Genomic DNA, 24,662 nt, shown 5'->3' with positions numbered 1-24,662 from the left:
AACTATGAAAAGACTCAAGTAGAAACGGTTGTTACAATAGCACTTTTATAGTTTTTTAAAAACAAAAAGTTTCATTTTAGTTAACTATAGCTGTTGCAAATGTTGTTAATAAGGATGATTACACTAATACATTGTTGTTAATTAAATGATTTTTAATTGATTTTCATAAACATTATGCAGTTAGTGGCTCACACTTAACTTGCCGGAAGACCTGTGTGTGGGAACTAGTTTAAATTAATTTAACTCCCAACTTATTTTGGTATTTTTTGTTGACAGGTTCTGTTGACTTTTTGGAAAAGTGGCTTGTATTTGCGCTAGGGGTTAGGGTAGGGGTCTAGTTTGGGTTACTTAGTGTGGTGGGTGTTGTGTTGATATGACATTTTGATGAGGATATGGTAAGTTGACACTAGGTAGTGTTTTATACCTTAGCATAGAAGCAGCCAAATATTCGAATGGATTATTTTTTTTGCATTTGGAGGTGCCAATGACACGGTAGGTAGCAACAGTTACTGATGTAAGCACTTGCAAATTGGCCCTAATGTGTTGTCTGTGTTCAGGCAGCACAAGTTAATCACGTTTGCCATGGGTTTGTAACTGCTGCCCAAAATAGTGACTATCCCCATGTGAGTTTATCAATCAGGGCAAACTCATTTCTTATCCTTTTAAACCTAAAATAATGCACCAACTTACACAAAAAGTATCACAGAGAAGAGATTTCACCCTGTCTTTGACGTATTTGTAATGTCTGACAACCATTAACGACGTATTTCTGTGTAGTTCGCGATAATTTGAGGCCTGTGAATCCTCAGCTCTGCTAACCTGTATGCGCTTGTTGCTGGGGGACGCGCGTCGCCGCTGCCTGCATACTGCTGCTGCTGGGATTGCAGCTCCGGCTCATACTATCGCCTCAGTGCGGATAACACACCGGGAAAAATACATCTCAAGCTTTGGGCTCAAAGACAAAGCCCTAAGGATACACGAATTCTCCGTAAGTTGTTTTCAGTCATTCTTTTAAACGCTGACATCCAAACACAGGGAAATTCGTGTCGTGACGTACCGAATGAGAGCCTTGGTGTGCTTGATTCGTCTGGGTGTCCTCCAGGAAGTACGCGATAGGTAGTTACCCAGGCCTTTTAATTTATTACCTGTTCGTTTCATTTAACGCATTGAATCGCGTTTTCGGCAATTGTAGAAAACGTATTTTCTGAGTAGACATGGTGTCTCCCTATTCGTGTTACCCTTTTATTTTTTGGTGCACTGTAAAATGTTTTCATGGTGACGGTTATCTAATTAGAGCTAGCAGCAGCCTTGCTCTCATCTGTTTCCATAGTAACCTCTCTGAAGCAGATGTCGTAAGGGTTTCGAATATCCCTTAGCACGAAGTGTTTCCTACGTGTCGCATCCCCTTTCAACAACACTGTGCTATCCTGTGTCACCAATCTTAATTTAGACTGTCTGTTTGTATTGTCAACATAATAGTGAAACATTAAACGTTGATGTGCCTTGCAATTTGCTAAATGGACGTAGAGAGGACAGGTATTGTCGTAACAGTAGGCTGCGGTTTGAAACATTTTTTCATCTCAGTGTTCCATCCATTTCCTGTTATCAATCACCTGTGCATTCAGTCTCCATAATCTCCTTATGTTGACAGATGGAACGAATTTAATGCATCTCCATAAAATGTGCAGCATCACCAATACACGTAATATGCACAGAATTAACAGAACTGTGTACACAATCCTTATGCATTTCTAATGAAAATGTCCAGTTTCCACTGTAGACTGTGTTCCAGAATAAGAATGTTTGGTTCATGTATTTTAGTTGTTTGAAGAGGGTTTTATTAAAGTATTGCAGAGTGTCACATATTGTGCTGCTTTCTGGAGCTATAACTGGGATAGTGTCATGATTTTTCAGTGACAAGTATTTCTCCTGTTTTTTTTTCTTTTCTTTTAAAGTTGTATTTATGTATTCAAAGTGAAACACAGTTACATACAGCATATCCTATGTTGTGTCAAACAGTCAGTGAAATGCATTCATTTTTCTCATGGAACCATACCTATAAATATCTCACTGTCTTAGAAGTTGCAGACATATGGAAGTGTTTTAAGAAGGTATGGAGGCTCAAAGGCACTTACAAGTTTCCTGCTGATTTTCTCACCAACTTCTTTTCAAAGTAAAGCATGTATAATTTGTCTTTAACAAAGACAGACATATATAGGCCATAGGAAATTGCTAAAGTCTTCTTGTGCCTACAGTATATAAAGCAAACCATCAGTAAGTTGCATATCAATTTCACTTCATGTTCTGTTGGTAAAAATAACAGTGAAAGTGAGACAGTGATCATTGATTTCAGCTAAACTCATGTCCAGTCTATCGCTGAAGTTGTAACCTACATGCCTGGCATTCTTCTCAAACTCAGACCATCTTCTGGAGGATTCTTAGATAGACTTTCTATTGTGCATATGAACAAATTCAAATAAGCTGGTCTAAGACTAATGGATACCCACAGTCACCATTAATATTCCTGGTGATTGCATCCTGTCTGTGGGAAAATGTCCTTTCTCAGAAAGGGAAACTAATTGCAGTCCCTGGCAAGTGACTCCCACATTATAGCACTTACACCCTGTAATTTTGTTTTCACTCATCCTCAAATCCCTACCAACATATGCTAAGTGTAGCAATTACGCTGCAAATTGCTTTTGACTATACCACGCTTTTCAGTATCACTTTTTGCTTTCCTTTGTGCAAGTATAGGGAGGTTGAGATAGAAACTGTGAAAGCACTGCCTCCAACTATAATACAATATTTCAACCCTGACTTTGTATGAAGGCTGCATCAGTCATTGTCTCCTTCACTACGGCCATTATGAAGTTGAATGGTGTCAACACTGGCCCTGAATGTTAGTGGCATTAAGTTTTGATGAAATATGATGGACCCATGGATGGATATTAATGAACATCAGGCATTCTGGGTTTTGCTGGGTGGCACTTTTGTATACCTGCCAACAGATGCCATTCTGTTTCAGTCTGTAATGGTATACATTGATTTAGTATTTTAAAAACCTTTTTAGTACATATTGTGCATATACAGGTGAGTTTATCCTACAATATAGTGTTATTGTTGAGGGCTGTTTATCATTCTATGGGACAGTGTGTCTTTTTAGTCAAACGTGTTAGTTCCTGGTGAAGAAGGGGTTTCAAGACTAGCCTATAGGTGGCCGGTGAGGTGAGGTAATACTTTATTAGGTGTCTGTGAGGTCTGTCCTTGATGTAGTGTCCCAGTGAGGTCTGTCCTGGATGTAGTGTCCCAGTGAGGTATGTCCTTGATGTAGTGTCCCAGTGAGGTCTGTCCTTTATGTAGTGTCCCAGTGAGGTCTGTCCTTGATGTAGTGTCCCAGTGAGGTCTGTCCTTTATGTAGTGTCCCAGTGAGGTCTGTCCTTGATGTAGTGTCCCAGTGAGGTCTGTCCTTGATGTAGTGTCCCAGTGAGGTCTGTCCTTGATGTAGTGTCCCAGTGAGGTCTATCCTTGATGTAGTGTCTGTATGTCATAGGTCAGGTTTGAGGATTGTTCTTCTGAGATGTTACTTTGTTACTGTTGAAGTTGGCTATGTGTTTAACCAGTAAGATATGGTTGTAAGTTGCAGATGTGTGACAGCAGTATAACTGTATGTACCTGATGAGATACAACTATATTATACTATATTGTTTTATAAATAGGTTCTGCTTCACGGCAAAGGGTACAAACAAGTTATGACTATTTGTTGCTTTGCGCTGCTGGTAAGATGATATGCTAATATGGTATGGCTACAATTTCTTGGTGAGACATACTGTATGTTGATAGTGTTGATGTTTGTCTGTTACTGGTGAGGTATGTTGATGTTGTGGATGACTGTTACTGGTGAGGTATGTTGATGTAGTGGATGACTGTGACACATGATGTACTGTGTGTTACTGGTGAGGTATGGCGATGGTGTGGATGACTGTGTGTTACAGGTGAGGTATGTTGATAGTGTTGATGTCTGTGTGTTACTGGTGAGGTATGTAGGTATCAATGGTGTGGGTGCCTGTGTTTTATTGATGGTTGAATCCAAATATCTGCTGTTGTTTGACTGTGTTGTTGGTGAGGTATAAATTGAGGATGACTGGACTGCGGATGACTTCTGTCTCTACGCTGCTCTTTCTGTGGGCCTACTGCCACTTCTTAATTTTACCACCACTCCTCGTTTTTGAGTGCCACTCAAAACAAAGAGGTAGTTTTTGAAATATCCCCCTATAAAAATGGGACAACCTAGTTCCGCCCATGGAAATTCTGGGAATTTTCTTCAACCTATCTATCTGAAAATGCTACATTTGTAGGGCCATTTGGTGGGCTAGATGACCACTACCCCTCGATCCCCAAAAGAAAGCGGGAGCGCTCAAGGGGTAGGGCCAAGGTAGAGAATTGGGATTGGGGCGTGAGGTTATATATAAATTATAACTGCTTGTACATACAGCAAGTCTCCTTACTTACTGTGGCTTGTGCTGTCTTGTACCTCCCCTTACCTCACTGCTATACTTTGTATAAAAGTGTCTTCCAAATGAATAAATACAAATGTAATGTATTGGTAAAGTTGACTGGAGTTGATTAGATGCTGCTGGTTAGTTTGATGTGTGTTGTTGAGGTATGTGTGCTCAACTAATGGCTCAAAGAGCTGCTAGGGGTTTGTCCAAGGTGCAGGTGAGGCCTGCTGTGAGATATGGATGATCTGATTGGAGGCTAGACTGTGTGAGGTTTGACTGCAGTGCTGGAGGAAGTGCCGACATTATGCCTGTTCCTGCAAGATTGCTAGTGAAGCTTAGATACTTTTCATGTCTCTGGTGAAGGATGAGTGTATTTGGGAAAACCTTTCAAAACACTTCTCCTTTTGCAGGTTCCGGGAGGTACTGACGTCTACTGAACTTCACTTTTCTAGTCTGGTTTCCACCCCTCTAACATTGGGGATGAACCCACCAATGAGGAGCCTGACCGTGAGTCACATGACCACCCCAGCATCATCTGTCTCTCAGTGTCTCACACCGTATATTCCTCATCAATTGTGGTTGGCATTTTCTGTCTGGGGAGGAAGGGGGATCATGTTGCATTGTTGACATTGGTACACCATATATGCCATATTGACTAACTGTTGTGTGTTATTTACAGGGTATGCCTGATCGCATGTTATGTGCAGTGCTGGAGCAATTTCAGCTTTACTTTTCCCGTTGGTATGTGTGCTTTGTCTCTGTTTGAGTCTGTCTTTATATGACTGTTGAACTGTTGTACGGTTTCTTTTTTAATTTAAACTACACGTTTATGTCACACCTGCTGTTGCTCGTAAATCTGTGTTGACATGGTGAAGATCAGGCGCGATCTTCGCAACAGGTAAGTCTCTCTGACGCTGCGTGACGTGGCTGGTCAGTGTTGTGTCTGCTCCACATATGCTTGGTTGTCAATCACCAAGGCCATCCAACGGCATCACTGCTATCTCTCTCATACCGCCTGGCTTCCAATCAACAATTTGTTGTGTAGAACAAAAGCTCATGAATTATAAAGCCCTCTAGCTTTGTAGATTTCATAAAAAGCTGTATGTACTAACTAAAAACTCCATCTTGCTGTGTTTTGGTTGTTTCAAACTTGGAAAACCAAATTAAAGCCACATTAGTTCTATACTATAAAGAGATGATCTTGACTATAAGCCACAAATGCATATAGAAAGCAATATACTATTCTAGTAAACACATAACTGTTTACTTGTGCTTTCCTTGTATGATAAAGTTGTATTATTTAAATGAATCCATTCATTTAACATGTACACTTGACATGTACTGTTGTTATTTGTTAGTCACATCTAGTCATGAAAGTAATATATATAGGAGGCTTTGTACTAAGCATATAACCCAGCAAGAATTTCTCAACATTTTCACCTTGTCTGGTTTTCTATGAAACCATATCTGCTTTCAAGAGTAGACAGCGACAGTGTCACTGATTGCACAGAGAGCTTTCCTGCATGCATGATTTTCCTGCGTTTTAATGGAATGTCTGTGTCTGCCTTTTGTCCTGCCGTCCTCTAGATCCACTCTCTGTACAGCACGGCTAGTCCGAGCATGCTGAAGCGCAAGCAGAGCTCGAGGGTGGAGGCCCAGCCCATCACCGACTTTGGGCCCGACGAGACCCTCACGGACAGCGCCGACATCGTCTGGATAAACAAAACAGTGAGTGCAGATCCAAACTAAATGAAGACGCAAGCAAACGTGTTCAAGGTACCTGAGTGGAGTGTTGTATTTGTGGCCGTAGGCAAAAGGTCTAAAAATAAGCATGTTTGCATGTTGACATTTGGATGTTTGTTTGCAGAGACTACAATCAAAAACTACAATAGTTACGGTATATCTCTGTAAAGCTAGTAGCAGGGACTAATAAGGACTTTTATTGTTTGTCACACATTGATGTTTTATATTATTACTGCTTATATACAGCTTTCTTTATATTGATGGCTGCAAAAAATGAATGACCGCTGCCATTGGCAATGGGTTTAGTGCTTCTGATTCACATCTTTCCACAAGTAGTCCGTTCTCTTAATGTAACAGGAATTCATTGTAAATTTAAGTCAGCAAGTAATAACCCGACACCTGAAATTATTATAATTTATCTGGTGATACATTTCTATTTGCGTGAAGAACTTTTTTTTTTTCAGTCACGGAACGACAACACATTTCCTACTGGTGTGATTTTTTTTTGGTGATAGACATTGATTGATTTTAAATAGTAAGATTCGAACTAGTTCACTGTGAATAGCTGCTTACTTAGGCATGTCAGTCAAATGGACCTTGAATTGCTGAATAGCTTCTTCTTGAATGCACATAATGGAGTTTCTAAAGGACTAAAGTAACTCAAAGAAGACCATAAGTTGAAATGGTGCTAGCATGTTGATGTACACAAATATATTTGAGCCATTGGTAGACTTTTAAAGCAGCAATATGCGACAAATTGACACTTTTTGAGGTATGTTATTGTGGACAATTGGTTTTGATATCATATTCAAATTAATTTTGATGGTATATGGTCATGTGAAGGACTGACAAACACACCTATCATTCCCACTAGCCATCTAGACTATGCACTGGGTAGTCTATGGTCAGGGATAGACCCAGCGAAAATGCAAGAAAAGCTTTCACAGCACGACATTGCCAACACTGCCAGATGCCTGTTAGCATGTTCGAAAGCTTTTGCAGTGCCAAATGTCCTGTTGTTAGAGTTTGTAAGGTTTCTGCATGCCTTAGGTAATTAGCTTGCTAGATATAGACCAAAACTCCTTACTGTTGCTTTAAGCCAGGTGAAGTGTATAGCTCCATGTGAACTCATCATGGCTGTTTTCCCCCAGTGGGTGCACTCCCTCCTTCGAGCGTGTGCTATCATCAGTGTGATCTCTGTGTGCATGAACACGCCCAAAACCTTTGAGCACTACCCCCCGCTCCAGTATGTCACCTTCACCCTGGACACCCTCCTCATGTTCCTCTACACGGCCGAGATGATCGCCAAGATGCACATCAGAGGCATTGTCAAGGTAAGGCCCCTCAATCAGGCACTGCCTTGGTGGAGGTACTGGTGGTTGGGGAGCCACAGGAATGAAAACGAGAAGGAAAGAAAGAGAAAGGAGAGGGTGAGAAATAGAGAGGGGGGGGGGGGTAGATTGAATCCCACAGAAGCAAATTAACGGGCAGCTGCCCAATGAAAGGTCCTTAATTACTGCTAAGGAAAGTGTGGACAGCTTAATTGGTGAATCAAGGATAACTAGCACACGGTGAGGCATTGAACAGTGAATCACTGCTTCCGGGACACGCTGGCAGATGAGTAATTTGAACAAGAACATTTCTCTCAAACCAGTGGGTCAATAGAAGGTTATCATTAAGGTGTTTAAGGGGAAAAAAATGATCCTCCGCTGTTGGATGCCTTCTGGTGATTCGCTTCATCTGAGGTAGAGATGGGTTATTTGTTGTGTTTGAAAGCAACACGGAAAACAGATATCCACAGATATCATCAGTGGCTTGGTTTGAGAGATGGCATAGGAGCTACATGCTGGTGGTGATCTTAGGGCAATTTTAGGACCTTCGAAAGCTGATGCCAATTATTGACTTTGATCTGTGAAGCGATTGAAGTGGCGTTAATGAGTTCTGCATATTCAGATTAATTGGGATTCTGTCTTAACTGTAGTTTTGGAGATGAAAAAACCTGCTTAAGATTCATGTCATTTTAGCAGGTCAAGGTAAATATTTGAAAACCCCTTTGATCTTGTGTCTGATAAATGTTAAGAGCAAAAAAAAATATTTTGAACAGGTCTGCAGCAGACAATTTAGGTACTGTAACATTTTAGCAGTGATGGCAAGCTACTTGATATGTGTAGTGAGCTAAGCTACAAGCTACTCTACAATAAATTCAGCTTCACTACACAGAAGCTACCACTCATAAAAATGTAGCAAGCTAAGTTACAAAAACCTGTCAAAAGTAGCTTGATACATTAGTAGCTACTTTCAGTTAAACAAACTGCATGCCAAGTCAACGCAATTTTAGTGATCAACACAACTGTCAGTCAGATAAAGGCTAAAATATGTTTAGATTTATGTATTGAACAATAGCCCAATACACAAAAAACAAATGCATGAGTTTACAAATTAACATCACATGAGTTTACAAATTAAACTTTGCTAAGAACTGTCTCCGACCTCTGTTTAGGAAAACAATCGTGACTACCACTACCATCATACAGCCTTATGTGTGTGTGTGTGTGTGTGTCCGTGTTGCCAACTCCTCTGGGAGGAAACTAGCTCTCCCAAAAATCGCCAGAAGTCGTTAGATGACGCACAATATGCAATTCTGAAAGAGGTAACATTTGTGCGCGAATACAAAGTTCTGATATTTTGCCCGCAAATACAAAGTTTTAATATTTTGCTGTTATCTAGTCAGACTGGCCGCGAAGTGTGAGTGGAGATGAGACGATGACAGCCCTCACTGTACTCAGCTCTCGTGAGATCGGTTGTAACGTGAACTGCAGAAAGGGATATGTGAGATGCTTTTTCAGTGCTTTGTCAACACAATAATCCACCAAATGACAAAAAACATCAGAAATGTCCAGGAGAAATTAGCTTTCGAGGACGCTACTGCGCTACTTGATCAATAAAAGAGCTTAGCTACTGAAAAGTTACTTGGTTTTGTAAATAGCGACGTTACAGTCAAGCTACTGGCAAATGTAGTTAAGCTAGTAGCGTCGCTACTGCCCATCACTGCATTTTAGGCACTTAACATTTCTTGCTTGGCGAGAATGCTGTGAATGCAGTAATGTCTAATTTCATGTAGAGCCAACACAAACAAGGAGGGTACATTATCACAGCATGAAAAAGTATAGTAAAGTCTACCCTTCTCAAAGTATAGTGGCCTTTTGGTGACAAAGTTTGACTGTGAAGAGATGAATCACATGACTGATTTAGTCATTTCAGTTCTCCATGCTTGAACACTTACGGTATCTGTTGTAGGGGGATTTCTCCATGAGTACATGTCAGTGATGTTACACCAGAAGATTATAGCCAAGGGCGCTTGGTATTTTTAGATAGTTTTCAGACAGCATGATGGAGATTTATTTTACGCTTGAATGAGGTTTGTGGTTATTTTTTAACATTTGGTCAAAAATGTTTGTGGGAGAACATACACAATCTTCTAGATGTGAGCCTAAAAAAGTGCCATGCAGTTTGTGCGATTTACATACCTTCTAATCCTGTGATGATAGACTTAATGCAACCATCATTCAGCAATGCCTTAATCAATTTGACCCCAATTACTGCTCAGCAATGGCAGATGCAGTGTCCCTGGCCTTCTGCTGCATCTCATCCCATCCAAATATGTGGCTTCGGCCCTTCTGGATCAACTACACTGCAGTTGCCAAAAGGCCAGCTCGTGGAGTGGAACACTTCAAGAACTCCATATTTTAAAGCCAAGGAAAAACCTCTCCAGTCTAAGTGTTTGGTACTTATGGAAAATGAAAAAAAAACATCAGGCCTTTTGTGCTTCCATTCAGAATATACATTTGAATTGTGTAGGCATGGTGGTTGACCTTTCTCTTCCTGTCTCTATAGCGAAAATGTGAGTTTGCTTTCCATTAACAGAAAGAGGGTTTGTGCCAGCGCTCGTTAACTGCGCGTGCATTGCAAATGCCACTCCTGAGAGTTGTAAATAAGGACAAATACAAACGACCTCATTACTTCACGCGTGTCTACATTGTTCAAACACTCTGGGGCCAGTTTACATAGGGGGATTTTGAGGAAAATGGCAAAGACTAATGGGTCACCTTCCTATGGAGGATCATGTGTGTTTTGTGTGTTTTTTTGGGGGTATTGACCCAAGGAACAAGGTAAAGGGGTTCCCTCTTTAAGGGGACACATCGGCTGTAATAACCTGGTCCCAGCATTCAGCTTCTCTATGGTGTCCGGAGGACTCTTGGACAAATGGTTTAATCACCTGTCTTATTTATGGTGGTTCTAAGGTGCCTCTAATACAGATTAAGGTCAGGAAGGTCAGTCATCTACGAGATCAAACTTTGCTTTACGGCCATCTACTTATGGTGGTCAATCCTGAAGCACAATTTCTGGAAGAAGTATACGGGCATAAACAAAAGACTCACGTCTCGGAGGACTTCAGTACACTAGAAGGTCTATGTATCATTCTGGATTGCAAACTATTGTAATCGTCCATTTGTATTAGACCTATAACTCCATGACTTTCAGTTTCCTTCAACTGTATTTACAGTACACGAGGTTCCAAAAAATATTTACATTTTATGTATTTTAGTTTGTTTGACACTCAAGAATATGTTATTGTTAAAGAACAGTTCAAATCATTGAGTTGATGTAGATCATTGTTGGTTGTTATTGTATTCAGTACTTGAATTATTTGAAGTATTTGTTCAAACATCACAACATAATAAGGCTTATGTCAAGCTTTGTGTAATACAGTATGGTTTTTCACACTTTTGATATCAGGTTAATGTTAGATTAATGCAGGCATGTCTGGTTTTGAGTCATACATATCAGTCATCACATCAGCCAAGAGGACAAACCCCATGCATAGCTGCCCCACAATTTTGGATCTCAGTTAAATCCTCTCTCTCTGTTTCCAGGGCGATAACTCCTACATGAAGGACCGCTGGTGCATTTTTGACGGGTTCATGGTGATCTTCCTGTGGGTCTCCTTAGTGCTTCAGGTAATGCTGAGGTTCACTGTAGTCAAATCCAAAGAAAGTCTTTCTGTAGGACCTTGCCTAAGGTATTGCCATATACGTGTGATTTAAATGTCTGTTATTATAACTACTGCTGTTTGATTTTTAGGTGTTTGAAATCGCAGAGCTTGTGGACCAAATGTCACCATGGCGGATGCTGAGAATACCGCGAGCCTTGATTATGATTAGGGCCTTCCGGATCTACTTTCGATTTGAGCTGCCTCGCAGCAGGATAAACAACATCCTCAAGTACGGGCCATGCTAAAGAAACGTTGCTTTAATGTTAGACGACTGATTTATATGACATTAAGCAGACATTTGCATCCTGGAGTCAATGTAGAGTTTTACAAAGGCCCTCGTGTCCTCTTAGCTTGTGACCTTGGTGTTTGCTCTGCTCCGTGACTCGTGATGTGTTTTCTCTCAGCCTTTTTCTTTTGTCAGCTCCCCCGCTTTAGAAAAGTTTCCATTTTCTCCTCTCTCTCTCTCTCTCCATAGGCGGTCTGGTGAGCAGATTTGGAGTGTGTCCATCTTTCTGCTGTTTTTCCTCCTGCTCTATGGAATTCTGGGAGTTCAAATGTTTGGCACGTTCAACCATCACTGCGTGACCAATGACACAATAAAAGGGTAAGAACGTTGTACTAATGACAATACAATCAAAATACACTGCTATAAATTGATGTTAAATCATCTCAAAAGACTTGTGTTCAGCCTGTATATGTATATGTAATATGTGATGCAGTATTTTAATTTAGTCTACACAGTCACTGAAATACATGGGTTTACCTAAAATCCGTTGAATATTTATTACCACTACTGGTTACAGGGATGTCTGCTGGAACCAATCCACTCCCTGGCAACTGCCCACATGACTATTAATCCTACTGACAGCTGTAAAGCATATTATTATTGCCTATTAAAAGAAGGATATAAATGTTCATCTGTTGTGCTGCATATTTTAAGCATAAGTTAGTGGTCATGCATCTGTAACATCTGATATGATACAGTGCCGTGATTATCACAAAAACCATTACGCAGTGCTTATGCAGTTATGTCACCCTGTCATGTTGATGTTGCACAGGGGGGTAAATTCACTCCAGATGGAAGAGTGAAAATCCCTCTGTTTTTCTGAGATTTATGACATGGAAAGAGGATGAGGAGGAGGAGGGGGCGAAGAGGAAAATGTAAATATGTTGTATGAAGGAAGAAAAAAAACGATAGAGAAAGGGAGTGATGGTGTGTAGTAACGTCGTGGAAACAGATGTGCGAGGGCTGAGCTACGAGGCCATGAGTGGCTGTTTAATATTCACCAGTGGATGAGCAGCAGTGGCAGCTTCGGAGACCGCAAGGAAAACAAAGGAGCCGGAGCTGTCTGCGTCTCGGCAGAGATGCCCAGCGCAGCGCGGCACAACACAAACGGCCTCGCTCAACATAATAATGAACATTGCCCCAGATGACGACGGGGGTTTTGTGCTGGAGCCTGTTTGTCCTCCACTTCCTGGCCCTAATCTGTGTGTCTTTGCACCACTGACAAGTGCCCGCCCATGTCCCTTTGGAGACTAGAAACGTCATTCCACTTTAAGCGGGCGGCTATTGTCTGCTTTCCGTGCATCTTAAGTGAATGACTAATTCGACCAAATTAAAGGATATCAAAGGCTAAATCAGTCCCTTCACAGATTTTAATGGTTACTTTTCTGACCTGTAATTTATTTGGGGGATTGGTCGATATTACATGAATCAGATATATTTCCATCCTATTTTGGTACATTTGGTACATTATTGGTACCTTCTCAACCTGAGAAGAACTTTGATGACAATTATTTTATTAGACAAACGTTTTTGTTATTAAACACCCTCATCAGGGTTACAAACACATTGTCATTCATTTTCATTTTCAGTAAAATGGCCTACTCTATCGGTCACACATAATTGTCGGGGTCTCTCAATGTCGTAGTTCTATTTGTTGTGACAAGGTTGACATGACAAACAGCGCCAACACAGCAACAAAGCTCATTATCATGATTAGAGCAGTAGAAAATATAGACAGTAGAACAGAGATCTCACATATATATATATATATACTCATGAATATGATTTAAAATCCAACTCCATAATGAGATCTGTTGGAGCGAGAGCACCCAATTTATAGATCCACTCAGATTCCTTCTGCAAAAGTGCATCCCCCCCAATCTAGGCATCTCTACCTTTTCAAGTCCAATGTAATGTAGTGAGGACACAGTGTGTTCCATTTGAGTGAGTGGCTAGAGGGTATGTGTTGTTCTTGCATCTAATGGTGCTACGGTGTGCGGCTATGCTGGGTTTTTACCGATTAGTTTTACCGACCTACACCTTACCACAAAGACATGTTATAAGATAAATAGCACCTTTGGTGGACCACGTGTCTTACCACACGAGGAAACTACTAACGGCGGATCAGAGAATAGGTCTCCCAGTAGGTTGTCTGGAGAATATACCAGTGCTTCAGTCAAATGGGTATTATGTTTTCAGCACATTTTGAGTATTGAGTGAAGAACTGGTGAACGCTTTTCTTCATGTGGAGCTCTGCCTCTATAGTCTCTATAGTCTCTATAGTCGCTGTGCTCAGGGTTCTTTCCTCAAGGTTTGAAGAGGCTTTGCTTATCTGTGTGTCTTTCCAGTCTTTTGAGTCTCTCTCCAATGGGTCAGCACCTCAGCAATTCAGGTGTGCATTTACCTTTTTATTAGATACATTTATCTAACCTATCAGATGTCCTTGGCTGAACCTCAAAGCCCAGTTTATGCAGAGCCTTCACTGAGGGTCAGAAGAATTGCCAGGGAGTTGACGTGGTATCAACTCCCGTGGCTATCAATCGTTTCCTCTAAGAAGAGACTGTTGAATTAGCACAAAACCACTTTTTTTCCCTCCTATGTAATGTCATATGCCTTGTCAATCATGGCTTTGCCTCTTATGGTAGAGGGCACACCTTAAGAGCTCTTTGGTAGTTTCATCATATTCACTCACAGAGACATTTCCAGTAAAGCAGCTCTTGACAAGTCGTATTGATAGAATGTGTACGCTCTGCATACCCTGAGAAAGGAGAAGGTCAAACTCAAGGGACTCAAGGGATTTTTTTGCATGTCATCATGTCATCTTTTGCCGTTTAGGTCAACCTAATTTGCATTTTTTGCATTTAGATAAAAATATAATTAATTTAAAGTATTGAGGAAACTGTTGAGTTACATCACTGGGTTTATAAAAAGGGGGTTCATTTCTTTGATAACGCTCAGTGTGAATATCCATTATCATATAATTAGAGGTATTTTGATTCACTGTCAAGGCTCTGATTGGTCTATCTGATACTGCAATATATTATCTGGACTCATTTCAAAGTGCTTAATAAACAATTTGGTCGAATGTCTGGCTTACCAATTTGAACGCATTCATTTTCATTAGGGACATCAAGCGGCACTGAGAGAAACACCTGTGCCCCGAAGGGGTGTGTGTGTGTGTGTGGGGGGGGGGTTGTGTATGCCTCCCACTCTATCTCTATCTCTATCTATCTCTCTCTCTCTCATATATATATAGGTAGGATCCTGCATGTGTATTTCCATTACATTGTTAGTGACATTGATACTGTTTCTTTGTTATCTGTTGGTATTGTTGGTCTTCCTGAATTCTTTGTAATTACCATAACCATAAGAAATGGCCATGAAATGTGCAAATGCACAGCACCAGTGTGGTCACAGTTGAGCCCACTGCTTGCTAGTCTCCCTGCAGCCTCCAGCTAAGATGTTGATAGCATTGAGATTCGTCTCTGGGTCAAAACGGAACAATTTCTCCCAAAAAAAGCAACGTTTATACATAGTGTGGATCAAAAATACATGAGATGGGTTTACTGTTAACATGCTTTTTTGTATATTTGTTTGCTTGTTGTTTTTCATACCAGTCAAATGAACCAATGTTTGTATGAAATATAGAACTGCTACAGACAACTATTTTGACAATTTATTATTCTCTTGATTATTTTTCGACTAATAATTTCAAGATTCGAGGTTCATGCACTAACCATGCTTTATTCATTCAAGGGATGTTGATGATAAACAAACCATGAAACATTATATTCTGTCCATTAATCCATTAATTGCAGGAAAAAAATCCAAAATACTGGGGACACTTTCGATGTTAAGCATAGTGTGTACTAAACTGCCCAACCAAATCTCACAAATGTCAAGTGGTTTTCAGTTCAGGGAAAGCATAATCTCATGGGTTTGTTATCACAAGATTTACATTCAGCATCTGTGACAAGACAAAAGTCGCTTTCCTAATTATCTTCTTAATGCACATAGCATTGCTGGAGACAGCATAGTCAGTAGAATACGTTTCTAAAGGTTTGGGCTATTTACACAAAATAGTGAATTAGTGACAAACAAGGTGTTGATATGGAAACGTGCAACAATGGCCAACATTTCAATGGGAATTTCCATCTTCAGAATGACATGCATCAGATGTACTAATTGTACTTAAATTGGTTTTGAACTAAGGTTAGCCACGTCTCCTTCATGTTTCCTTTTCAAATACCTGTATATATCAGATGCACGCCAGTGCTGGTCAACTCTGTATTATTGCAATGCAGCTAAGGACCTTTTTAGCAAAAGCCAGGGTTTGTTGAGATTTAAATGTTGTTGATTATGCTGATGTTATCCCCCGTAATTTTTAGATTTGGTCTCCCATTACCAGAAAGAGACATAGGCTACTCTAGCTACTCCAGCCTATACCTAGAAAGAACCTTTGTTTCTATGTCTGTTGAGCCAGACATTGACATTACCAACTAATCTACTACTAAAGTATTGGCAACTATTTTTACAGTCGATTTTAGTTGATTAATTTGCAACCCTAATTAAATATCTGCTTCTATTGTCCTTGATTCAGCAGTTTTGTTATAGTTGGACTCTTAATGTTGTCGCAATTTACTTCTCTTTCATTGCAAACCCTATGGTCACCTGATAACAACCTGTCTAACTCTCTACTGTGTGCTCCATCTCATGGTCTCCCCAGGAACGTGTCCTGGAACAACTTGGCTATCCCTGACACCCACTGCTCCCCAGACGGCGAGGGTTACCAGTGTCCAGCGGGCTTCAAGTGTGTGGACCTGGAGGACCTGGGCCTCAGCAGGCAGGAGCTGGGCTACAGCGGCTTCAATGAGCTTGGTGCGTCCATGGCAACCAGATAAGCTTCCGTTGTCAGTTGTTGTTATGGCAGCGTGTGCTGAGCGTGTGACAGGAACCAGCCTATACTAATAAAGGCCTGTGTGCAGTAGGATGAGAATGTTTTTAACTCCACCCACAATTAGTATCTGAACATGTTTGTGGACAGTCCGTAAAACATAAGGGTGGCTTTTTAGCTAATGAAACATCTACTGGTAGAACATAATTTATATACAGTAAAAAGCATTTGGGATATGGTAGTTTGTCACATTTTAGATGACGAGCTATATTTTTTAACAGGATGTGTATCACAAATGCAGCTTAAATAGATTGTACAAATCATGTTTCTAATTGTTCTAACATTATCAGCCAGCAGGACTAGTGATGTTGGTGATGGCAACAGGATTAGTGATGTTGGCGATAAAAATTCATGGTCATGATCAAAGCCATTCAAGTGAAAAAGTTCCTAGAAATCTGGTGTTTATCTCAATTGCCGGCTATTTGTCATTCAAGGAAATGTTCTCAGATTTAGTGGAACAAGAAGATGTTTGTTTGTGGTAGAAGAACACTGCTTGTTTTCATTGGGGCAGAGCCATTTCTTATTAATGAAAACCAGCGTGGCTGTTAAACATGTCCATTCGTAAACACGTGTTGTCACTTAATGACGCTGAGTGACCTTATAAAGGCTGGTTCACCACCATCCAGATTTCCTGAGATATATTCTTAACACTGCTCTGAAAGTAATTCTCCCTGAACTCAGCAGAACTAATAAACAAGATTTGCAAGAACATTTTCTCCTACACAAAAAAAAAGAAAAAAAAGAAAAAAGTAGTACGATTAAAAAGTGATAGCTTTACGAGCTCTGATCCGGTCTTAGTGGAACTTAGCAGCAGGGTGCTTTTTTTATCGCTCAGGAATGACATCAGTCCTGTGGCAGAGGTACACAGACAGGAAATGTCACTAATCTGGAAACTTCCGTGAAAGGAAGAGGCAGTGCGGGGCCCAGTGTTAGCATCCGCAGCCACTCTAAATGCTGGAATGGCCGATGGATGGAACCACTGGCACCACCACGTCTGAGACTGAAAACAGAGTGCTCACACAAGCTCAAACACACCTTTTCCACTCTGTGTGGGAGTGCCCAAATACTTCTTTGTCGTCTGGGAAGAAAAGCAGTGGTGGTGACTCATGTTCCTATTCACTATCGCTACTCGCTTGCAATTACGGCTTATGCAATTTTTTGTCTCAACACTCGGACTATCAGACCAAAGAAATGATAATAATGTGGCATGGTGGAGCCATTTTCTTTGAGAGCGTTCTAGCTTTTTCTAGCTCTGTAGACTTGTTTCGTAATGCAGAATATTGCGCTCCCTTCTTTTGTTGTGCTTGTGTAAGTATGTGAATGCACCGGCCATTTAGACTGCAGACCTGTCAGCAAAGCGGCATGCTGAGCCTCAGGGAAAGAGATAGAGAGAGAGAGAGAAAACACTTACGCCTTCCACAAAGTGTTCCACATGTCTGATTTCTGGTAATTCTACCTTTGTTAGAGTCGCTTTAACCGGAGTGGGGCTTCTGTCGGAGAGATTCAGATCACAGAATTGTGCAGCAGAATTTAGCTGCTTTTGTTGCCTAAACTATCCTTCCTTTGACACACATGCACAGATTGCACACCCACATGCACACCCACACGGAGAAACAAACGGAAACACATACACAGATGCACACACACACACACAAACACACTCTTAGTTGTCGTCTCTCCACTGGTGAAAAATCCCAGTTGAATTGCTTGTCCTGATGCATGACTTAACCCCTCAGTACCAGCACTTTGTCCCTCGAGTGTTTCCTAACAAGAGTCTGGAAGAAGGGCAGGAGTAGCTCTTGCTATGATTCACACGGCTCAGGCAAAGACAGCCCAATTGAAGTGGATGAACTGTCAGCAGCCCTACTGTGTCAGTGCATAAGCTTATGTGTTTAGAAAAGCCACAGGGCCTCTTCTTGTTTTTTGCTGATTTCTTTTATTTATTTTTTTGTACCAGTCTTTTCTGCAGCCGTCACGAAAGCTGTTGTGACTTAACTGTCAATGTCCCACTGCAGTGGTCTGCACAGGGGTGTTGCCGTACTTTAGAAACACATGGTTAGGGTGGGGGAGAGAGTCCAGGGGTGCTGGATGCTGTGGGCGTGGATGCTGGTGTTTTGTTTTTTAAGAGTATGGTGCTGTTTGTTATGTGAGTGTCGGTGCGAGGGAGCGTCCTTGACAGGAAGCAGCCTGAGACGCGGCGTGAAGAGCGAAGAGGGCACGATGGTGGCACACTTCACGCTGGCAGTGTGGCAGCCTCCTTACTGTCTCGCCACCACCCTCATCACTCGCTCATGATTAAAGAGCAAGTGCTCAATCACTCTCTCTCTCTCTCTCTCTCTCTCTATCTTTCATTCTATCCCTTTCTCTGTCTCTCTTTCCTCCACTCTCTGTCTGTCTCTTAGACATCTCCTGCCACCGCCCACCCTACACACACACACACTATGGAAGAGAAACCCCCATGCTCTCTCTCTTTCTCTCTCTCTCTCTCTACCTCTGCCTATCTCTCTTTTTTGGCATCAGTGCTGGGTGACTAAGTTACATATACTGAATCTGTGGCTACTGATGTCTATCCCTTCACTCCCTCTATCTCTCCCTGATACCAGATTGTTGACGTACACTAGACTCTTGTCAATGTGGCGTCATGTTTGGTAGTATTAAGCAACAGACTAGTGTGTGACCAGCTGTTGTCTTATTATCATGATGGTTGTACCCGTCAGACAAATGGAGACATTCAGTTAATATTGTAAGAGGGGGACAACGGCTTGACAACTGAACTGAATCATGAGGCTATTTTTGGTCGATCTTTGGTGGGTCTCCAATTACCTATATTTCCATACCTTGTTTAAAAAAACAAAAACAAAGGCCTCTTCAAAGCTGTGTTTCTACTTCTGCTTTCTGACAGGAAAGGCAGTGGAGCTATCTTTGGAAACACACACACGTCTGTTCTCATGTTTGTTTGAAGGGTCTCGATGCGGAATGCGTGTATAGCCGGGGTTGGATGGGCCTGTGTGTGTGTTGGTGTGTTGCGTGGTGGAAGCTGTGTGTGTGTGTCGGTGTGTTGCGTGGTGGAAGCTGTGTGTGTGTGTGTCGGTGTGTTGCGTGGTGGAAGCTGTGTGTTTGTGTTGGTGTGTTGCGTGGTGGAAGCTGTGTGTGTGTGTCGGTGTGTTGCGTGGTGGAAGCTGTGTGTGTGTCGGTGTGTTGCGTGGTGGAAGCTGTGTGTGTGTGTCGGTGTGTTGCGTGGTGGAAGCTGTGTGTGTGTGTGTGTCTGTGTGTTGCGTGGTGGAAGCTGTGTGTGTGTGTGTGTGTCGGTGTGTTGCGTGGTGGAAGCTGTGTGTGTGTGTCGTTGTGTTGCGTGGTGGAAGCTGTGTGTGTGTGTCGGTGTGTTGCGTGGTGGAAGCTGTGTGTGTGTGTGTGTGTGTTGCGTGGTGGAAGCTGTGTGTGTGTGTGTGTCTGTGTGTTGCGTGGTGGAAGCTGTGTGTGTGTGTGTGTGTCGGTGTGTTGCGTGGTGGAAGCTGTGTGTGTGTGTCGTTGTGTTGCGTGGTGGAAGCTGTGTGTGTGTGTCGGTGTGTTGCGTGGTGGAAGCTGTGTGTGTGTGTGTGTGTGTGTCGGTGTGTTGCATGGTGGAAGCTGTGTGTGTGTCGGTGTGTTGCGTGGTGGAAGCTGTGTGTGTGTCGGTGTGTTGCGTGGTGGAAGCTGTGTGTGTGTGTCGTTGTGTTGCGTGGTGGAAGCTGTGTGTGTGTGTCGGTGTGTTGCGTGGTGGAAGCTGTGTGTGTGTCGGTGTGTTGCGTGGTAGAGGCTGTGTGTGTGTGTCACGTGGTGGAAGCTGTGTGTGTGTGTCGGTGTGTTGCGTGGTGGAAGCTGTGTGTGTGTGTGTCGGTGTGTTGCGTGGTGGAAGCTGTGTTTGTGTGTCGGTGTGTTGCGTGGTGGAAGCTGTGTGTGTGTCGGTGTGTTGCGTGGTAGAGGCTGTGTGTGTGTGTCGCGTGGTGGAAGCTGTGTGTGTGTGTCGGTGTGTTGCGTGGTGGAAGCTGTGTGTGTGTGTGTCGGTGTGTTGCGTGGTGGAAGCTGTGTGTGTGTGTCGGTGTGTTGCGTGGTGGAAGCTGTGTGTGTGTCAGTGTGTTGCGTGGTGGAAGCTGTGTGTGTGTGTGTGTGTCGGTGTGTTGCGTGGTGGAGGCTGTGTGTGTGTGTCGGTGTGTTGCATGGTGGAAGCTGTGTGTGTGTGTATGTGTGTGTCGGTGTGTTGCGTGGTGGAAGCTGTGTGTGTGTGTCGGTGTGTTGTGTGGTGGAAGTTGTGTGTGTGTGTCGGTGTGTTGCGTGGTGGAAGCTGTGTGTGTGTGTCGGTGTGTTGCGTGGTGGAAGTGGGGCTCCTGGATGTGTTCTCTGGCTGAGAGAGGTGCATCAGAGTAATGAAAAGCGCCTGACGATGAGCTGCTGTTAATCCCTCCTGGCCTCGCGGCTCTCCGTGCTCTTTGTTTCTGTTTATGCCTGCATGTTTGTGTCTGAGCCAGCGCGCACCTCCACAGCCTGCAGGGAACAGGGTGTTTTCCTGTCTTTCTCTTTCTGTATTTCCCTCGCTCGCTCTCTTCCTATGTGTCTTTCTTCTGTAGGCTGGGTGATTTGACATAGATACATATATATATACACACACACACACACACACACACACACACATCACCTACATTTCACTTATATGTGCAGTATACTAGAAAAAAAATCTCTTACTTTCTCTTTCTCTCTCTCTCTCTCATACAGTGTGCGTTTGAGTGTGTGTGCATGAGTTCCAACATGGAAAAATTGACCTTTGCATTACTAAAAAAGTGTACAGATGTACAGATGCATTACCTCAGAATAGTAAACACCCTCTCTCTCTCTCTCTCTGTCCCTTCCCAGGCACCAGCATATTTACGGTGTATGAGGCGGCATCCCAGGAGGGGTGGGTGTTCCTCATGTACCGCGCCATCGACAGCTTCCCACGCTGGCGCTCCTACTTCTACTTCATCACACTCATCTTCTTCCTCGCCTGGCTGGTCAAGGTATCTTTCTCCCTCTTTCTCCCTTTCATGTGTGTACACTTCACCAATTGTCCGCTCTCTCTAAAACTGATAACTCTTCTCAGTTCAGTTTAATTCAGTTTGAATTCACCTTGTCCCAAGGTGCTTAACAGAGTCTCCCTTTTCCAAATGTGGTTTTTGTTGCGTAACTGTCCATTCTAAGCTGGGGTCAGTTTAGTCATTTGCTACACATTTTAAACAAATTGTTATACACAGTTTGCACAAAGCAGTTTTCCACTGAGTGGGAGAATTCCGGTTGTGCTCATTCTACCTTGACGAAACGAGCCATGACCTTTGTGGTTTTAGATGCAGAACTACAACACCATGAACACTTTGGAATTTGGTTCTCATCATTACAGCAACAGTGCCTTCAGAATATTAAATAACTAACCTGGCCTCATAATAACAATGTTGAAAAGCTGGCAGCACTGGGTACAATATGGCATGTGTGAATTAGAGCTCTTTTAATCCTGAGGAAACGTGTGAACTGGCATCGTCGTTTTCTGTTTTTTCTATCTGGCGCAGATCTTTTAGTGAGTGTAGCACCTCACCTGAGCAACATTCCCTTCTCTTTCATATCACAGCATGCTGTGTGCCGTACAGAGAAATACACAGAAATACACGCTGTCCATATCATAGTGTGACTCAGTGCCCCCCGGGGAACCAGCGGGAAAGAGAAGGAGAGACAGATAGAGAGAAAGAGAGGGAGGAAATAATTAATAGTTGCTTCCGAGGGGAAATAGGGAGGGGAAGCATTAAATAGTTGGCTATCGCCTGGCTTTTTCTGTAGATATTCACACACACATACACACAAGCACAGACATGAATGTGTGTGTGTGTGTGTCTGTGTGTGTGTGTATGTATGCGTATGTGTGTGTATGTGTGCATGGGTGTATGTGTATGTATGTGTATGTGTGTGTGTGCATCCGTGTGTGTGTGTGCGTGTGTGTGTGTGTGTGTGTGTGTTTGCATGTGTTTGCATGACTCATAGAGAAAATACAGCCTCTGTCTGGCCCTAATGTAGCTGTTGGTGCTCCCAGGCAGAATGAAGATATGACCTCTGATACAAAGCACAGACTTACTCTCTTTCTCTCCTCCCCCTGTGCTCTCATATCTCGTCAGAATGTGTTCATTGCCGTCATCATCGAGACCTTCGCTGAGATCCGGGTCCAGTTTCAGCAGATGTGGGGATCCAGAAGCAGCACCACATCAACTGCCACCACCCAGGTATGGACCGCATGCAGTAAGATATATACCTGAAGACAACAGCAGGTATGGACCGCATGCAGTAAGATATATACCTGAAGACAACAGCAGGTATGGACCGCATGCAGTAAGATATATACCTGAAGACAACAGCAGGTATGGACCGCATGCAGTAAGATATATACCTGAAGACAACAGCAGGTATGGACCACATGCAGTAAGATATATACCTGAAGACAACAGTAGGTATGGACCACATGCAGTAAGTCATCTACCGGGAGAGAACAGCTGTAATGGACCACTTCATGGGTGTAGGGAAAACATCTAGAGTACTCTTACTGATGAACAATAAATCAGTGCTTGGCTTGCAAACACACATCAGGGTCTCATGTATTTGACTGTGTGTGTTTTTTTTCTTCTGTTCAACTGATATGTAGTGAAGGGAGAGAGCAGTTACCCCACTCTGCCTTGAACACAGGTCTACAGGGTACCAAACCTGCACTCTGACCGCAATGCCAAAGAGCCAGGCTCAATGTTATGACAGTCAGAGCACATAGTCATCTGTAGTGACGGCACTCGGTCACATTGCTCTCCCCTTCGGGTAGCGCACCCATGCGCTTCACGCACACAGGCATCCCTCACACAGGGGTCAACCTACCTGGGGGTCCCTCATACAGTTTACATACTAGGCACGGCTCCGATGACCTCACGGCAAGCTATCCCACTGCTTCCACCAAATGTCAAAGGGTAATGTGTCGAGAGTCTTTTAGGGTAAACACAAAATGGCAGCAGGGAGACAAAAACTCTGTGGTTTGCAATTTATTGCATTTTCCACCAGGTGCAAAAACAAAGAAGGAGAAAAAACAAACAAAAAGAGTGATAATATGAATTGAAACAAAATGATATTTACAAAACAGCTGTATATGTACATCCAGTAGTACAGCTTAACGGTGCAAACCCATGACAGCGACGCGATACGCTTCCATCACTTTGAGTGGGCGTGTTGTAACGTGTGGAAATAGCATTTTCAAACTGTCAGAGACGACACCAAACATTCTGATTGGCCGCTGCGGGAAAAATCGCTCCTCATTTGCATAGGATTCAACATTTTTCAACTTTTATCGGTCGCGTCGCCCAAAAAGGTGGTCTACGTCACAATGGATTGGCTCCCGTTGAAATGCATGGGATTAGAATTTCGCGTCGCTCGTAACGGTGTCATGGGTTTCCACCGTAAGGCCCCGTCACACCATGACGTTCTGGTCAACGTTCTATGATGTTAGAGGAAACGTTGGTAATCGTCCATGGTCGCTGGAATTGCGCCAGAAGAGCTTTGTGTGAAAGCTGGTGAACGCAGTAATCGTTGGTAATCGTCGGTGATCGGAGGAGAACGCTGGTCCAAAAAAAAAAGTTTTGAACATGCACAAAAGTTCTCAGGGAGATCAGCGTTCTTCAACGTTTCATTTAAACGCTGGAGAACTTTCGTGGAACTTTTTATTAACTTTGCACGCGTTTGGCTATCATAGTCAGTCGTTGGGTAGGGTAGACTGAGTACAGTTGATGCACCCGAAATAACTTATGTGCGCAGCAATCCTGAGACGTGAATTTTAGTTTGGACATGCCTACTAACGTCCTCTTTGATCCAGGGAAATTTGAGCACCTAACCCATCTCTCCTAGGAAGATATCGGCGAAAGTTTTTTCACCAAGGGAAGATCTTGACTTTATCATGTCCCTTCTACAATTAATATGTTATTAACCATACGTGATCAACAAACGCAACTTACATCATTGCAAACGTTATTCTGTGCACTATACATCTACATATTCAATGCTATCATGTCATGCAAGGTCATTGCATAATCTAGCGAAAAGCGG

The 24,662-nt window shown here is 42.6% G+C and overlaps 2 protein-coding genes across 4 annotated transcripts in view; one reads left to right on the top strand and one right to left on the bottom strand.

The window, feature by feature from the left end:
- itgbl1 (integrin, beta-like 1) overlaps positions 1-4,194 on the bottom strand; it is a 69,327-nt gene extending 65,133 nt beyond the window's left edge. Inside the window, exon 1 of the mRNA XM_031586747.2 lies at positions 1,058-4,194. Coding sequence (XP_031442607.1) covers positions 1,058-1,158 — 101 coding nt within the window. The 5' untranslated portion in view covers positions 1,159-4,194. The remainder of the gene's footprint in view (positions 1-1,057) is intronic.
- The window catches only part of nalcn (sodium leak channel, non-selective), a 113,827-nt gene continuing 89,941 nt past the window's right edge, over positions 777-24,662 (top strand). For 2 of the 3 annotated variants that reach the window (XM_012833987.2, XM_031586705.1), the window contains exons 1-10: positions 4,915-5,006; positions 5,179-5,240; positions 6,087-6,227; positions 7,394-7,576; positions 11,177-11,260; positions 11,385-11,524; positions 11,771-11,899; positions 16,308-16,459; positions 21,423-21,565; positions 22,706-22,810. In XM_012833987.2, coding sequence (XP_012689441.1) covers positions 5,199-5,240; positions 6,087-6,227; positions 7,394-7,576; positions 11,177-11,260; positions 11,385-11,524; positions 11,771-11,899; positions 16,308-16,459; positions 21,423-21,565; positions 22,706-22,810 — 1,119 coding nt within the window. In that variant the 5' untranslated portion in view covers positions 4,915-5,006; positions 5,179-5,198. Of the gene's footprint in view, positions 989-4,909; positions 5,007-5,178; positions 5,241-6,086; positions 6,228-7,393; positions 7,577-11,176; positions 11,261-11,384; positions 11,525-11,770; positions 11,900-16,307; positions 16,460-21,422; positions 21,566-22,705; positions 22,811-24,662 lie in introns of those variants that run through there. The other variant, XM_031586720.2, reaches the window with a different exon arrangement.

This window comes from Clupea harengus, chromosome 2 (assembly GCF_900700415.2).
Source record: "Clupea harengus chromosome 2, Ch_v2.0.2, whole genome shotgun sequence".
In the NCBI taxonomy this organism is placed as follows: domain Eukaryota; kingdom Metazoa; phylum Chordata; class Actinopteri; order Clupeiformes; family Clupeidae; genus Clupea; species Clupea harengus.
This window is presented reverse-complemented; position numbering and strand designations above follow the sequence as displayed.